The sequence below is a fragment of the Mobula birostris genome, chromosome 8 (assembly GCF_030028105.1).
Source record: "Mobula birostris isolate sMobBir1 chromosome 8, sMobBir1.hap1, whole genome shotgun sequence".
Lineage (NCBI taxonomy): Eukaryota > Metazoa > Chordata > Chondrichthyes > Myliobatiformes > Myliobatidae > Mobula > Mobula birostris.
In genome coordinates this window covers 168,041,896-168,059,189 of record NC_092377.1, presented here as the reverse complement: position 1 = coordinate 168,059,189, position 17,294 = coordinate 168,041,896, and the positions used below count along the sequence as shown (strand labels likewise).

General features: G+C 44.4%; 1 protein-coding gene across 1 annotated transcript in view; it reads left to right on the top strand.

Moving 5' to 3' along the window:
• Positions 1-7,208, top strand: part of LOC140202105 (fibroblast growth factor 17-like) — a 74,971-nt gene extending 67,763 nt beyond the window's left edge. Inside the window, exons 3-4 of the mRNA XM_072266963.1 lie at positions 1,292-1,398; positions 6,825-7,208. Coding sequence (XP_072123064.1) covers positions 1,292-1,398; positions 6,825-7,118 — 401 coding nt within the window. The 3' untranslated portion in view covers positions 7,119-7,208. The remainder of the gene's footprint in view (positions 1-1,291; positions 1,399-6,824) is intronic.
• The last annotated feature ends 10,086 nt before the right edge of the window (positions 7,209-17,294 follow it).

Here is a 17,294-nt window from a genome sequence, read left to right as displayed (position 1 = left end):
ACTCACTCCATCACTGAGCTGTTCCCTCAATCTATGGACTCATTTTCAAGGACTCTTCATCTCATGTTCTCAATATTTATTGCTTATTTATTTATTTATTATTACTTCTATTTTTCCTTTTGTATTTGCACAATTTTTTATCTTTTGCACTTTGGTTGATTGGCTGTCCTGTTGGGTGAGGTCTTTCATTGATTCTATTATGGCTCTTGGATTTACTGAGTATGCCCCCAAGAAAATGAATCTCAGGATTCTATACGCTGAAATATATGTACTTTGATAATAAACTTACTTTGACTTTCATTTATATACTGGATAATAAAGCTGAGAGTGAGTCACAGACTAGGATCTGATGTGGGGCTCAGTGACTTTCTGTAGAATAGTAGGTCTCTAATATTTGATCATGGAAGAGTGATTTGATTACTATGGATTTGTGCCAGCCACGTGGAGCTTTGTCTGCAGGGGTTAAGGGATATTTATGTAAATAGAGCAGGACAATTCTGCAAAAACAAATGAATGGACTCCGGATTGAATTGGGATTGGGAAAGCTCCTGCATGAGTACTCAAGAATCTCACAGGGAATGGGGCGAACGGAATCAGAATCGGATTGGATTGGGATTGGGAAATTTCCTACATGAGTGCCCAAGGATCTCATAGGGAATGGGGCGAACGGAATCAGAATCGGATTTAGGTTTCATATCACTGGCATATGTCATGACATTTGTTGTTTTGTGGTACAGCGCAATACAAAAATAAAACCACATTTCAATGAGAAAATAGAAATATTAAAATTAAATAATTAGTGCAAAAAGAGAGCAAAAATAGTGAGGTAGTGTTCATGGGTTGCTTCATGGTCCATTCGGAAATCTGATGGTGGAGGGGAAGAAGCTGTTCCTACAACACTGAGTGTATGTCTTCAGGCTCCTGTACCTTCCCTCTGACGTTAGCAATGAGAAGAGGCCATGTCCTGGGCGAAGGTGGTCCTTCTTGATGGATGGAACACTTCTGGGGCATCGCCTTTTGAAGGTGTCCTCGACGCTGGAGAAGATAGTGCCCAAGGGGGAGCTGGCTGAATCTGCAACTTCCTGCAGCTTTTCCCAATCCTGTGCAGTGCCTTCTCCGTGCAGTTTATTTATCTGTTTCCTCACTCGAGGTACCGGACCATCATGCTCCCCCAACTCCACTGCCATCTCCCTTCTTCCCTTGTCCCTTGTGGTTCCTTGGCTAATGATTCTGGCAATCTTGTTATCTCTAGTGAAGGCCTTGACTTTAATGGAGCTCTCTGTTCTTGCAGCTAAACTGCTGGTGGAAACGGACACATTTGACAGTCGAGTACGGATTCGGGGAGCAGAGACAGGGCATTATATCTGCATGAACAGGAAAGGGAAACTTGTAGGCAAGGTAAGTTCCAGACTGAATCTGAGATCTGAAGACCACCAAAGTCCAAAAGTGGCATAAGCCCAACAAGACCCACAGGAGTACCTTCAACATTTGTGTGGAACACAGTAATATTTCACTGTAACCTGTAGTCTCATGTCAAAACTGAACCACAACTCACATAGGAAAATATAAGTCAGTCTTTCAATTGCTGTATAATCTCTCACCTCCTGCTATTAACATCCCAAACTATCTCACAGCCAGTGAAATGTGGTCGGTGTTGGAACACAACACCCAGTTTGCTCACAGTAATCTCCCACAAACTACACTGTGATCACACACGGGTCATTTTTGTTAATTGGGAACATTCAGCAAGTCAGGAAGCGTCCGTGGAAGGAGAACAATTAATGGTTCAGCTCTTTGTCAGGACCGCCATCCTGTCTAGAAACATTCACTGAGGATAGGTTGACTCCCAAACAATGGGAGAACTTTGCAACTACTCCGTAAAATGACACAATTGGATCTGTGATATCCAATAGCGAGGGCAGACAGGGACGGATGATCAAAGCTTAGTCAGGTTTTAAGGAGTTTTTTGAAAAGTACAGAGCCAAAGAGGATTAGGGAGGAAATTGCAGGGCATGTGGTTCTGAGGATAGATGTCAGTAACTCTGTAATTACTTAGAGATTTTCAAAGGCTGCTGTTTTTGAGGTGAGGGAGGTACACGTGCTGAAATACTTTGGAATGCTCTGACCTCAGTACGATCAGTTCTTTAGTGCCAGCTTCTCCCAGCTTGGGAATCAGAAATTATAAGTGGCATCAAAATAACCTCTGGCATTGGCAGCCATATTCCTGGATTTACATATTTGGATAAATTCTTATGAGGTAAAGGCATTTGTGGTGCAGATCAGCTAATATAGACTTTTCTTTAAACCAAAACTGTGTTTCTATGATGCATTTCACAACCTCGTGATTTTGCTCAGCACTCAGTAAATGAAATTCTTTTGAAGAAGTCACTTTGTCATCGTATATAACCCAAGTACCAATTTTCATACAATAAGATTCCACAAAGATGGGATTTCTCGTCCATTACCTGCAGCAATTTCCTATGTTACACTCCACTTCCAAAATTCAGAACCGCTACAGACAAAGGACTGAAACTTCAGAAACACAAGTTCCTGCAGGTGCTGGAGATCTTGAGCATCATGCACAAGTTCAAGGTTAATTGTCATTCAACCATACACATGTATACAGCTAACTGAACCAGTGTTTTGCTGGGGCCAATGTACACAACACAGTACGTACAGTCACACACAGCACACAACACATATAATTATGATAGCAGAAAAACATGCAGTTACAAAAGAAAACACAATAATATAGACCAAGTCCCAGAGTGTCCTGGCCTGTAGATTGATGCATGGATGTTGTCCTGGAGCCATGTTTCTGCAAGAACAAGCCTACTGCAGTTTCTCATCTCACTCAGTGCAGCCACAGTCGAATGCAGTCCAGCTTGTTTTCCTGGGACTAAGCACTGATGGGAGGGGCCAGCCCCCAACCCAGTACAGCATCCAGTAGCACACAGCCAGCTCCTGCATTTCCCTCCCTGGTGGTTGCATTAGGCGACTCCAAGACATGAAAGAGGTCGGGTCAACAGCACTATAGAGGCTATGCAGCTCCCCCATTGTTGGTCTTGCCAATGAACCAGTGAATCGGACTTGCAGTATTCTACTATACTGGAGTACACAAAATGCTGGAAGGACTCCACAAGTCAGGCAACATCTACTGAGGAGAATAAACAATGGTAGTTTTGGGTCAATCAGTATCTCAGCACTAAACTTCAACTGTTTCTTTCTCTCGAAGATGCTCTTACCTGCTGAGTTCCTCTAGCATTTTGTGTGTGTTAACTAAATTTTAGAGGCAGCTGCCGCTGGTGTTCTGGGTTTAGTCCGTGATTGTGGAGCAGTTTACAATACCATCTGTTTTGGTGATATTGGTTCAGGAATAGGTGTTGTCCAGGACATTATCAGTGCTAGATGAAGTCTGGCGATCTTGAAGTGACTATCCCTGTCACTGGCCAGACTCTTCAGAAATAATAGCAGTTATTTAAATAATAACAATTGATCATGTGGATAGGCAGAGGCTTTTTCCCAGGACTGAAATGGCTAGCACAAAAGGGCACAGTTTGTACATAGGTACAGAGGAGATGTCAGGGGTAAGTTTTTTGCACAGAGAGTGTTGAGTGAGTGGAATGGGCTGCTGGCGACAGTGGTGGAGGTGGATACGATAGGGTCTTTTAAGAGACTTCGGATAGGTACGTGAAGCTTAGAAAAATAGAGGGCTATGGGTAACCCTAGGTAATTTCTAAGGTAAGGACATGTTCAGCACAGCTTTGTGGGCCGAAGGGCCTGTATTGTGCTGTAGGTTTTCTATGTTTCTTTGTTTCTATGATCCTTCCCCACTTTTCAAATCTACTGCTCAGCTTTTTTTCTCCAATCCTGCTGAAGGGTTTCGGCCCAAAACGTCGACTGTACTTTTTTCCATAGATGCTGCCTGGCCTGCTGAGTTCCCCCAGCGTTTTGTGCATGTTGCATGACAGGAACCTTGGTAGATTTGTTTACTCCACTTAGTATTGTTCAGACTCCCTGTCTCTGTGCAATTCTCTACCTTGGGGGACATGAGCGTGGGTGAAGCTGTCAGCCAGGAGGCCAGCAGTGCAGAAGTTGAGTTAACTGGATAGCTAAGAACGTTTGTAACAGCAATGAAGGCATGAATGGCTCCTTCTATTCTGTGTGACGTCAAGAAGCTGAATGAACACTTCCTAACTTTGTAACACAAGTTTTAAGGGCTGAATGGCCTCATTCTGTTCCATTTTCCCTTTCACTATAAAAAAACCCCAGACTGGGCTTCAGCCTGGAATGGGATGGAGAATCCCTATCGCCCTCCTCCGTTGAGTACCTCCTTTCTACAGTCCACCCTCCCCTGTCCAGTCTGTCTTTTCTAAGTCCATTTCAGTGAACGGGGCAATGAATAAAGGAGTTAGATTATAACAGAGAACACTTTGCAGACTCTGTTTTGGGAAAACGGAGCCAGGAACAGGCCATGTGAACACTCTGCTATGGGACCATTTTGATCCAGTCCCTTTCTGAAAGACATGGAGAGCGGTCCCAGCCATAGCGATTGCTCTTAGGGCTAGACGTTCCATCGACTCCAGGAGTCAGACCCCACTGCTCACTCCGAGCTTGCACAAGCTGGACTAAGCAAGCACCTGCCATCTCTTGTGTAACCAGTCACTGAACTTAGCAACTACAGCAGAATGTAGAACTTTCAAATGAGAAACATTACCTCGATATTTGTGCTGTAGAGCATGGAACAGTTCCTAAGGCTATCAATAAGTGTACGGAGTGGTGCTGACAGTGGGGACAAGCTCCCATTACATATTAAATGCTCCCAATGGCGTGCGTCTCAAATAGCCTCTGACAACCAAGTCCAGCTCCTGGCCATCACGTGTGGCTTAGCTGCTATGCCCAGTGGAACCAGTTCTACTGACAGGAGAAGAGGTAAATATGGGTTATTAGCACCTTAAAACCAGTCGCTTCAGACAGATGAGGCTCGTCAGCCGTGGTTGGCAGCTCATCTAGGTGAAGGAAAACTCTGATCTCAAACCTCCACTGCCCTGCGGCTATACCCACTCATGGGGGAGGCTTCGGGACTAAACCCTGAGGGAAAAATTCCAGAGCTGGAGGCCCCGAGGCAGTCCTCTGTGGAGTTCAACACTGACTGGCAACTCCTGCGATGCTGCTGGTGCCAGACTGTATCGGTCTCAGTCATATCAGCTGCATGGAGGGGGGGAGCCTGATGCGTGGGCAACTTGCTCTCCATATTGTATTATTCGGCCCATCAGGCCTGCTCCACGTCCCTCTTACCCGTTCTCCTGCCTTCTTGTCTTGTAACGGAGTTTCAGAAGATGACTCACTCATCACAGGGATACCTTGGATCAGCTCTTGTACCCATAATGGTCACGCAGCTGGTCCAGTTGAATTTCTGGTCACGGGCAACCCCCACCTCCCCAGCCAGATGTTGATAGTGGTGAACTCAACAATGGTCATGTCATAAACACAAGAGGTTCTGCAGATGCTGGAAATGCAGAGCCACACACAAAACGCTGGAGGAACTCAGCAGGTCAGGCAGCATCATGCCATTATGAGGGATCGTATATAAAGAATTAAGAGTGAAATAAGATTTCCAAGCACTAATCTCAAGGATCTGAAAGGTTCATACTTCAGAATTTGGGAAATCACATCATGAAGGTTCCCACCCACCCTGCTCATGGACTGTTTGTCCCAAACCCATCAGGGAGGACCCTAAGTAGCATCCACACCAAGGGTTCAATGGCTGTATCTAGTATCAGAGAATGCATACAGTATACAACCTGAAATTCTTACTCTGCACAGACATCTACGAAGCAGAAGAAAAACCACAAAGAATGAATGACAGAAAACATTAGAGCCCCAAGGCCCCCCTCCCCCCCCCCGTGTACAAGCAGCAGCAGATCATCAACCTTCCCCCCACTTGTTCCAGCAGGAACCCCCACTCACCAAGCAAAACCCCCAAAGAGAGACTGTGCTCTGCAGTCCAACAAAAACCATCGTTCACTCAGCAGTTTGACGTGCCACAGGCTCTCTCTCTCTCTCTCACTAACAAGGGAGAGAGGTGTGACACCCATCCCACAGCCAGAGAAGAGACAAACAGATCACTGTTTCGATGTTACATTCTGAAGAGACACTTATCTGAGCTCTCCCGTCTCGAGAGCTAGCAGATTCTTCTCCCCTACCTCCATTGAGAGGGAGGGAGAAACAGAGAGAGGAAGGGAGAGGGAGAGAAGGGGAAGGGGAAGGGGAGGGGGAGGGGAGGGGGAGAGAGGGGGAGGAGAGAGAGTTAGACAGATTGCTCGATGCTGAGGCCTCCGACAGTCACACCTACTCTCCTGATGTTCCCATCTCCCATGATGCTTCAGTTAGTGACACTACCAGGGAATCAGGCCCAAAATGGCTGCCCAAGGCTGCACCTCCAAGGTGCACATCTTCCAAGCCGCTTCTGGAGATATCAAAAATGGCTGGTCTGTGAGCTCCGGGAGTACCAGACTTAAAAATTTACTTTCCCCAAGCAGTAAGACTGATCAACATCTCCACCCACTAACCCATCCCACCACCACTATTTTATGAATTCCTATCAGAGTTACTTCACCCTTGTGCCTAGTGAAACATGCAATCCATCGATCTACGCAAGCCATCTTATGAACTTATATTTATTGTGTTCTTTATCTTACGTGCTTTGTTCGTGCTGCATGGTCCGGAGTTTGTACTTTACACTTGTGACTGGAAATGACATTAAACATTCTTGAATCCTGGATCTTGAGAATATTAAATGTGGCATTTCTGTATTTCCACAGCTGGTTGGCAAAGGCAAGGATTGCATTTTCACTGAAATATTGCTGGAAAATAACTACACGGCGCTGAGGAACACCAAGTATGAAGGTTGGTACATGGCCTTCACCAGGAAGGGACAGCCCAGGAAGGCAACAAAAACGAGGCAGAACCAGCGAGAAGTCCACTTCATGAAAAGACTGTTCAAAGGGGAGCCGCTCTTTCCGAACCAGGACCGCCAAAGGCACTTTGAGTTTATCAATTACCCCGTCACCAAAAGGACTCGGAGGACACGCCTTCCCAAGCGCCAGCGGACATAGGGAAAGACAGCTCCTGGGACTCTCAATATTTTTTAAATAAGATGTTTTATTTTTTTATACTTCATTTTAATGAGTAGACAGTAGAACAGAAACAGGTTTTTTTAAAAAAAATAAAAAATTTGAATAAAAACGAAACAAAGTTGTAAAAAATAAAATGTTGTTTGATGTGTCCTGCTTCGTATATCTCAGAGACTGTGCTATGGTGTCAAAATGTTTGCAGGAATTCCCAACCACTGATTGTAACGAAAGACTTACAATAATTGAAATCTACCAAATATTGAAAGGCCTGGATGGAGTGGACATGAAGAGGATGTTTCCTACAGTGGGAGAGCTTAGGGCTGGAGGCCAGAGCTTCAGAATAGATGCCCCTTTAGAACAGAGATGAGAGAGGTGAGGAGGAATTTCATTAGTCAGAAGGTGGTGAATCTGTGGAATTCATTGCCATAGATGGCTGTGGAGGCTGTCATTGGGTATATTTAAAGCAGAGGTTGATAATTCTTTATTACTAAGAACGTCAAAGGTATGGGGAGAAGGCAGGAGAATGGGGTTGAAAGGGACAATAAATCAGTCATGGTGGAATGGCAGAGCAAGCTAGATGAGCTGAGTGGCCTAATTCTGCTCCTGTGTTTTGTGGTCTTTTATTTATTTATCGAGATACAGCGCAAAACAAGCCCTTCCACAACCCTCACGCTGCATCGCCCAGCAACTCCTGACTAAACCCTAGCCTAATCACAGGACAATTTACAATGGCCAATTAACCTATCAACCAGTACATCTTTGGCCTGTGGGAGGAAACCAGAGCACCTGGAGGAAACCCATAAGGTCACAGGGAGAACGTACAAACTCCTTACAGACAGCAGGGGGATTTGAAACTGAGTCACTGGTACCGTAAAGCCCTGTGCTGCCATTTCCAGTCCCGTGAGTGTACATTGGACCTTGGCAGGAGAGGATTTGGATTGTAAAATTTACCAGAAGTCAAGTTCAAGTTTCCCATCATTCAATCACACGCGCGCATGCACACGCACGCACCGCCGAAGAAGCAACGTTCCTCCGGACCACGGTTCACAACACAGCAAGTGATCTTACCATGAATAAGCTAACTAATCATAATGAAGTATACTGCAGAAGATTGGCATTTAGCACAAGGTGCATTTGTGACACGAGTTAAAAAGTGTAATGCTAATGACACTCCACACGTGATGAGATCTCGATGATGCCAGGGAGTTCAGTAGCCTCACGGCCTGGAGGAAGAAACTGTTTCCCATCCTAACAGCCTTTGCTCTAATGCTAGGGTACACCCTCCCTGATGGTAGGAGGTCAAAGAAATTACACCAGAGCAGTACAGAGGTGGAAAACTGTGGTATGTTTCCTTCAAAAGTGAAACTAACACATTCTTTATGACTAATTTTACCAAAATAAAATTGGCTAATTAAGCAGATGAGTAATATCCATTAATACACCAATTCTCACCCTTGTTACCTGGGGTTTGTACTTCCTGAGTCCAGATTCAGATTTATTCATCACATGTACATCGAAACGTACAGTGAAGTGCATCATTTGCCTGAACAACCAACATACTGTGCCGGGAGCAGGCCGCACACTCCAGCAACAACATGATATGTCTGCCATGTTCAGCAGAACAAAACAACATAGAACATAGCAAGCAACAACAGCAAACCAAGCCCTGATCCTCCCTCCCTCCTGCCCACCTCATCTGAAGATTTAAGCAACACTAATGGATCGTTATGATCTGGAGCACATTCTGAAGGGACAATAGAAACATGTTCAGAAGTAACTATCAAAGAGAGTTGAAACGGAAGGAAATTGTTTGGTAAATGTTCTTGCTCGCAGCTGACGAAAGAGCCTCTATGTCTTGTTCATTCAGATCATTGACATAACGTAGAATAAATCAAGCACAGCACAGCAGGGTGGAGGTTGATGAAGTCACATTACAGCACAAGCCATCACCAACTGGGCTTCGATTCCTACTGCGGTCTGTAAGCAGTTTGTATACTTTTCCTCCGAGTTTCCTCCCACTTTCCAAAGACACGTGGTTAGGGTTAGTGAGTTGTGGGAGTGTTGCGTTGGTCCCGGAAGCATGTCAACACCTGCGGGCTGCCCCAGCACGTTCCTCACTGCTCTGATTTGATGTTAATGACGCATTTCACAGTATATTTCAACACACGTGACAAATAAAGCCAATCTTTTCCTCTCTGATTCATTATATATCATTAAATAGTACAGATTAGAAAAGATTATGGGGTCATCTTGGAAATGGAGAAAAAAATTGAGAAGTGCAGGAAGAGATGCCCTGAGCTTAGGGCTGAGCAGCTGAAATCAAGGACCCCACCACAGCAGAAAACTGATCCACCCAGTTTCCGGTGCTGGGTGCTGAAGTTAAGACTCTATTAGGAATTAAGTCTGTTTCTATTATACCATCCTTGCATCTTGTCCATTTTAAAGGCCTTAAGGTTTTACTCATGCCCGTTGAATGAAATTCTTGAAGTGGAATTCTAGAATAAGTATCACGGAAAAGTTGTAAAGTAGCTTAGCTTCAATTCCCCGTGTCTCCCTGCACCTGTCCTTGTCTCAGCAAACCCCCACTCAATTATCCACCTGAGAACTCAATTTCCTTCTGTGGATTCTCCCTTCCTCCGTGCGTAAAGAACCTTCAGGCAGATTTGTCTGCTGCATTATTTTGATAACATTTTGCTGAGAAATTGATTTTGCTACTAACTTAAAATGAATATATCTTAGTGTCTCAGTGTCACTGATATGATCAGCATTTATTAACTATCCTCTGTAGGCTGAGACCATGGTTACAAGTTATGTCAGTGAAACAAGCAGAGCCACTTACGATATAACTGAATGATATTTCAAGTTTTCGTAAGCCAGCCAATGGAAGACCCAGGCTGGATCCCGAAACAGCTCCCCCTTCAGGAAATGAAGTAGAAAGGTGGTCAGGTCACTGGACAGGCCATCAGATGTAGGCACGGTACTGTAGTAATTACGGCACAGTCTGGGTTCAGTTCCCACCACCGTCTGTAGGAGTTTGTATGTTCTCCCTGCGAACACGTGAGTTTTCTCTGGGTGCTCCAGTTTCCACCCACATTCCTTGACGTATGAGTTAGACCATAAGGGCCATAAGACATAGGAGCAGAAACAGGCCATTTGACCCATCGAGTCTGCTCTGCCATTCTATCATGGCTGATTTACTATCCCCCAACCTCATTCTCCTGCCTTCTCCCCCTTACCTTTGATGCCCTGACTAATCAAAGACCTATCAACCTATACTTTAATTATACTCAATGACTTGGTCTCCACAACTGTCTGTGGCAGTGAATTTCACAGATTCACCACCCTCTGGCAAAGAAATTCCTCCTCATCTCTGTTCTAAATGGATGTCCCTCTACTCTGAGGTTGTGCCCTGTGGTCCAAGATTCCCCACTATAGGAAACATCCTCGCTACGTCCACTCTATATAGACCTTTCAATATTCGATAGTCAATAAGATCCCTCCTCATTCTTCTAATATCAGTCAAATACAGGACCAGAGTCATCAGATGCTCCTCATGCATTAACCCTTTCATTCCCAGAATCATTCTCGTGAACCTCCTCTGGACCTTCTCCATTGCTAGCAAGTCCTTTTTCAGATAAGGAGTCCAAAACTGCTCACAATACTTCAAGTGCCATCGTGAGGGAATTAAATGCAGCATCTCCAAGTTTGTGGATGACACGAAGCTGGGCGGCAGTGTTAGCTGTGAGGAGGATGCTAAGAGGATGCAGGGTGACTTGGATAGGTTGGGTGAGTGGGCAAGTTCATGGCAGATGCAATTTAATGTGGATAAATGTGAAGTTATCCACTTTGGTGGCAAAAATAGGAAATCAGATTATTATCTGAATGGTGGCCGATTAGGAAAAGGGGAGGTGCAACGAGACCTGGGTGTCATTATACACCAGTCATTGAAAGTGGGCATGCAGGTACAGCAGGCAGTGAAAAAGGCGAATGGTAAGCTGGCATTTATAGCGAGAGGATTTGAGTACAGGAGCAGGAAGGTACTACTGCAGTTGTACAAGGCCTTGGTGAGACCACACCTGGAGTATTGTGTGCAGTTTTGGTCCCCTAATCTGAGGAAAGACATCCTTGCCATAGAGGGGGTACAAAGAAGGTTCACCAGATTGATTCCTGGGATGGCAGGACTTTCATATGAAGAAAGACTGGATGAACTGGGCTTGTACTCGTTGGAATTTAGAAGATTGAGGGGGGATCTGATTGAAACGTATAAAATCCTAAAGGGATTGGACAGGCTAGATGCAGGAAGATTGTTCCCAATGTTGGGGAAGTCCAGAACGAGGGGGTCACAGTTTGAGGATAAAGGGGAAGCCTTTTAGGACCGAGATTAGGAAAAACTTCTTCACACAGAGAGTGGTGAATCTGTGGAATTCTCTGCCACAGGAAACAGTTGAGGCCAGTTCATTGGCTATATTTAAGGGGGAGTTAGATATGGCCCTTGTGGCTATGGGGATCAGGGGGTATGGAGGGAAGGCTGGGGCAGGGTTCTGAGTTGGATGATCAGCCATGATCTTAATAAATGGCGGTGCAGGCTCGAAGGGCCGAATGGCCTACTCCTGCACCTATTTTCTATGTTTCTATGTTTCTATGTTTCTGTCCAAAGCCTCAGCATTGCATCCCTGCTCTTATATCTAGTCCTTTTGAAATGAATCCCAACATTGCATTTCCCTTCCTTACCATTGACTCAACCTCCAAGATCACCTTTAAGGAATCTGCGCAAGGTCTCCCAAGTCCTTTTGCATCTCTGAGTTTTGAATTTTTTCTCCATTTAGAAAATAGTCTATGCCTTTCTTCCTTCCAGCAAAGTGTATGACCATACACTTCCCGACACTTTATTCCATCTGCCACATCCTTGCCTTTTCTCCCAATCTGCCTAAGTCCTTCTGCGACTCTCTGCTCCCTCAACACTACCTTCCCCTCCACCTGTCTTCATATCATCCGCAAACTTGGTCACAAAGCCATCAAATCCATCATCCAAATTGTTGACCTATAATGTGAAAAGAAGCGGTCCTAATACTGATCCCTGTGGAGCATCAATAGTCACCAGCAGCCAATCAGAATAGGCTCCCATTTATAAACACAAGAAGGTCTGCAGATGCTGAAATCCAGTGCAACACACACAAAACGCTGGAGGAACTCAATAGATCAGGCAGCATCTATAGAAATAAATAAACAGTCAACATTTCTGGCCCCTTTATTTCCATTCTTTGCCTCCTGTCAATTGGTGATATCACACCGGAGGAATATTGTATCATTTCTTAATGCATGCATTACTAAATGACAATAAAAGAGGACTGTGTGTCCTCATAATCTAATCTAATCAGTCAATCTTCGATTCATTCTCTCTCTTATCTTTCTTGTAATACCATGGGCTCTTGTTAAGCAGTGCGACGTGTGGCACCTTGTCAAAGGCTTTCTGAAAATCCAAATACACAACATCCACTGACTCTCCTTTGTTTATGGTTTCCTCAAACAATTCCAACAGATTTATCAGGCAAGATTTCCCCTGAAGGAAACCATGCTGACTTTAGCCTACTTTATCATGTGCCTCCAAGTTCCCGTAAACGTCATCCTTAATAATCGACTCCAACATCTACCCAACAGTGAAATTAGGCTAACTGGCCTGTTATTTCCTTTCTTCAGCCTCCTTCTCTTCTTAAAGAGTGGACAGACATTTGCAATTTTCCAGTCCTCCGGAACCATTCCAGAATTAGTGATTCTTGAAAGATCATTTCTAATGCCTCCAGAATCTCTTCAGCCACAGTTTTCAGCACCCTGGGGTGTAGCCACCTAGCCCAGGTGACTTATCTATCTTCAGACCTTTCAACTTCCCAAACACCTTCTCCTTAGTAAAAGCAACTACACTCACTTCTGCCCGCAACACTCTGGAATTTCTGGCAACTAGACTACTAGTGTCATCCACAGTGAAGTCTGACACAAAATACTTATTAAGTTCATCTGCCATTTATTTGTCCCCATGACTACCTCTCCAGGATTGTTTTTCAGCAGTCCAATATCCACTCTCACCTCTCATTTACTCTTTGTATACAGTATCTGAAAAATCTTCTGGTATCCTCATTTATATGGTTGGCTAAATTACCGTCATATATCTGCTCTTCTCCCCTTATGGTTTTTTTTAGTCACCTTCTGTTGATTTTTAAAAGTCTCCAATTCTCGAACTTTCCACTAATGTTTGCTACATTATATTCCCTCTCTTTTGCTTTTTGACTTCCCTTGTCAGCCATGGTTGCCTCATCCTCCCTTTGCAATAAGGGGAGAAGGCAGATTGGGACTGAGAGGAAAATTGGATCAGCCATGATGAAATAGCAGATCAGACTTGATGGACCAAATGGCCCAATTCTGCTCCTATATCTTATGGCCTTGTGGTCTTCTCATATCTATCCTGTGTCTTCTGAATTACCCATAGAAACTCCAGCTATTTCTATTCTGCCATCATCCCTGTTAGAGTCACCTTCTAATCCACTTTGGCCAGCTCCTCTCTCAAACCTCCATAATTCCCTTTACTCTACTGCAATACTGATACCTCTGACTTTATCTTCTCCCTCTCAAACTGCAGTGTGAAGTCTATCATATTATGATCACTCCATCCCAAGGGTTCCTTTACCTTAAGCTCCCGAATCAAATCTGGTTCATTATACAATATCAATCCAGAATTGCCTTTCCCCACTGGGCTCAACTACAAATTCTCTAACAAGCCATCTCATCGACATTCTACAAATTCCATTTCTTGGAATCCAACACCAGTCTGAGTCTACTTGCATATTGAAATTCCCCCACGACTATCGTAACATTGCCCTATTACATGCCTTTTCCATCTCCTATTGTAACTTACATCTCACATCCTGGCTACTGTTTGGATATAACTCTCATCAGGCTCTTTTTACTCTTGCAGTTTCTTAACTCAACTCGATCATGTGTCACCTCATTCTAAGGGTTTGATTTTTTTTTACCAAGAGAGCCATCCCATTCGCTCTGCCTACCTGCCTTTCCTTTTGATACAAGGTGTCTCCTTGGATGTTAAGCTCCCAACTTTGATCTTCATTCAGCCACAACTCAGTGATGTCCACATGCCATACCTGACAATCTTTAACTGCACTACAAGATCATCTACCTTATTCTGTATACTGTGTGCATTCAAATATAACACCTTCAGTCCTGTATTCATCCCCTTTTTTGATTATGCCCCCTACTGTTACACTTGAACTCATCCCACTGACTGCAATTTTGCCCTGTCATCTGCCTGCCCTTCCTCACGTTCTCACAGCACAGTGCGTCGACTTGTATACCAAATGCCCCGTCCTCAGCCCTGGTCACTCTGGTTCTCATCCCCCCGTTAAATAAACCCTCCCCAACAGCTCTAGCAAACCTGCCCGCGAGCACGTTGGTCATGCTTGGCTTCAGGTATAACCTGTCCGTTTTGTACAGGTCATACCCTGTTGTACAGGGTTAGTAAGTTAATTAGTCACATGGGTGGTTGTGGGCTCGTTGGGCCGGAAGGGTCTGTTACTTGTAAAATAATATCTGAATCATTCATTCTGAGCTCGAATGCCACCACGGTATCGGGGAATTAAATCCAATTCGTTAAATGGATCTGGAATTACTGGATTGATATAAAATTAATTTGCCTATAGCAATTTCCTCTGTGGATACACCTTTGCTCCCGCTGTGGAGAACCTTCAAGCACATTTGTGTGTCCTTCTTTGGATATTTCCCTGTAGCCTCTCGCAGAGATATTGACTTTGCCCGAAAACCCACACTCAGGAACCTGGGAACAGCTTCTTTCCTCTGCTATCAGATCTCTGAACCATCACTGAACCCATGAAACCTACCTCATTATAATTCTTGTTGCACTATTCATTTGTTTTATAATCCACACAAGTTTTTATGTGCTGCACTGTACTGCTGCCACTAAACAACAAATGTCAAGACATACATCAGTGATAATAAACCTGATTCTGATATCAGCCATCCTCACCTGTTCTGGTCCTATGTGTGAACTCAGGCTCACCAATGCAACTCAGCTGCCCGCTCGGCTCAGGAGTACTCAGAGTCACAGTGCACCACAGCACAGAAACAGTCCCCTCGGCCCATCTAGTCCATGTCAAACCATTATCCTGACTACCTGTGCCCAGGCCGTACCCCTCCATACCCCTCCCACTCATGTATCTATCCAAACCTTTCCCAAATGCTGCAATCAAACCCACATCTACCACTTCCGCAGACTGCTTGTTCTGCACTCTCACCGCCTCTGAGGGAAGAAATTCCTTCTCAGGTGCCCCTTAAATATTTCACTTTCACCTTTAACCCATGACCTCTGGTTGTAGTCCCACCCAACCTCATGGAAAAAGCCTGCTTACATTGATCCTATCTATACCCCTCATAATTTTCTATACCTCTAACAAATCTCCCCCCATTCTCCTACCTTCTAGGGAATAAAGTTTCTTTTTTTTTTGAGAAATATTGAATAGGTTAGGACATGGATGGGATCTTTCAACATCGACTAGATGGGCCAAAGGGCTTTTTTCTGTGCTGAAGAGCTGTTTGACTCTATAACTAAGAGTAGTGAGCCTGTGACATTCACAAACATTAAGTAAGGGATAGATCTGATAGTTAAAAGGGGAGGAAGTAGGAACTGTATTATATGACTGGACACCATGACTGGAGGTGTAATGGTCAGCAAGGAAGGCAATCAAAGCTTCCAGTGGGATCTGGATCAGCTGGAAAAACGGGTTGAAAAACGGCATATGGAATTTCATACAAACAAGTGTGAGGAGAAACCAGGGCAAGATTTACACAGTGAACGGTCGGGCACTGAGGTGTGTGGTAGAACAGAAGGATCTGGGAATCACCATGTGTTGTGTCATATGATGTGGGAGATCATGGTCTTCCACCTATCTTTAATCTGGGAAGTTCTAATCAGCTCTTCAAAACTTTAGCCTGTCCATCCCTTGATGCAAACCATCAATGTCAACTGAAAGACATTCTTCCATCAATTTTTTTCCCATCACTGCAAGATCTTCGAGCTTCTCTTTCCCCAGCACATGTCCCAGAAATTCCAGCTGCCATTTCCTGATTGATGATATCAGCTCTCTTCTTATTCCAGCTTTTCACAACGCTTCCTCATTTGTTACTCTGCCCTTCATCACTCTTCTCAAAAACCACATTCCTGCAGCTCCGAATCTTCCCTTAATTTGCTTTGATGTTGTGTAACGTTCACTTCCGTATGTCAGTGTAGAATGAATGTGGCACCGCATTACCCTGAGTTTCATACCCGTAGAAATTGTGTTATTTTTTAGTATCTTGCTCAAACATCCAAATGTACATTTAGCAATCAAAGGTTCAAAGGTTAAATATTCATTTTATTAACAAAGTATGTATGCAAAATATAACCTGGAAATTTGTCTTCCCCAGATGGCCATGAAATACAGAAACCATGGAAGTCATTGAAAGAAAAGATGTCAACCCCACCCTCCCCACATGAAAAAGAAACAAAAACTTGCAAACCCCAAGCCCCCACAAAAGCTCCCTCACACAAAAACTGTTTGCCCACCCAGAAAACAGCAGCTAGAACATCAAACCCCAAACCCCCAACCCCCTCCCTCGCAAAACATTAACAGATTTCCCACAAGGAAAAAAAACAGTGACAAGAACATCAAACTCCCCCAATCCCCCCCACACAAAAAACTAATAGATCCCCCGCACACAAAAACGCCAACAAGAACATCAAACCCTAAAACCCTAACCCCTCCCTTGCACAAGATCTAACAGATCACCCACAAGGACATCAAACCACCGGCAACAAGAAAGAAAACACTGAAAACTGAAGGAGACCCATATAAACTGCAGCCCCTACCAATTACCTCGAAAATCTCAGAATTTTGAAAACATCTTCTGTCAGCATCAAGAAGAGCGACCGCTCAAACTCAATCCTTCCGTGGAGAGCGACCGTCGTCTCGCAGCCTCCGTGGAAAGCAACAACCGACCCGGCCTCCTCCTCATTCGCCTCGATGTTTCAATCTTCCTCCAAGCTATAATCAGTGATAAACGGAGTTGATGGTGGCTCTGCGTCCTGTGGCCATGATC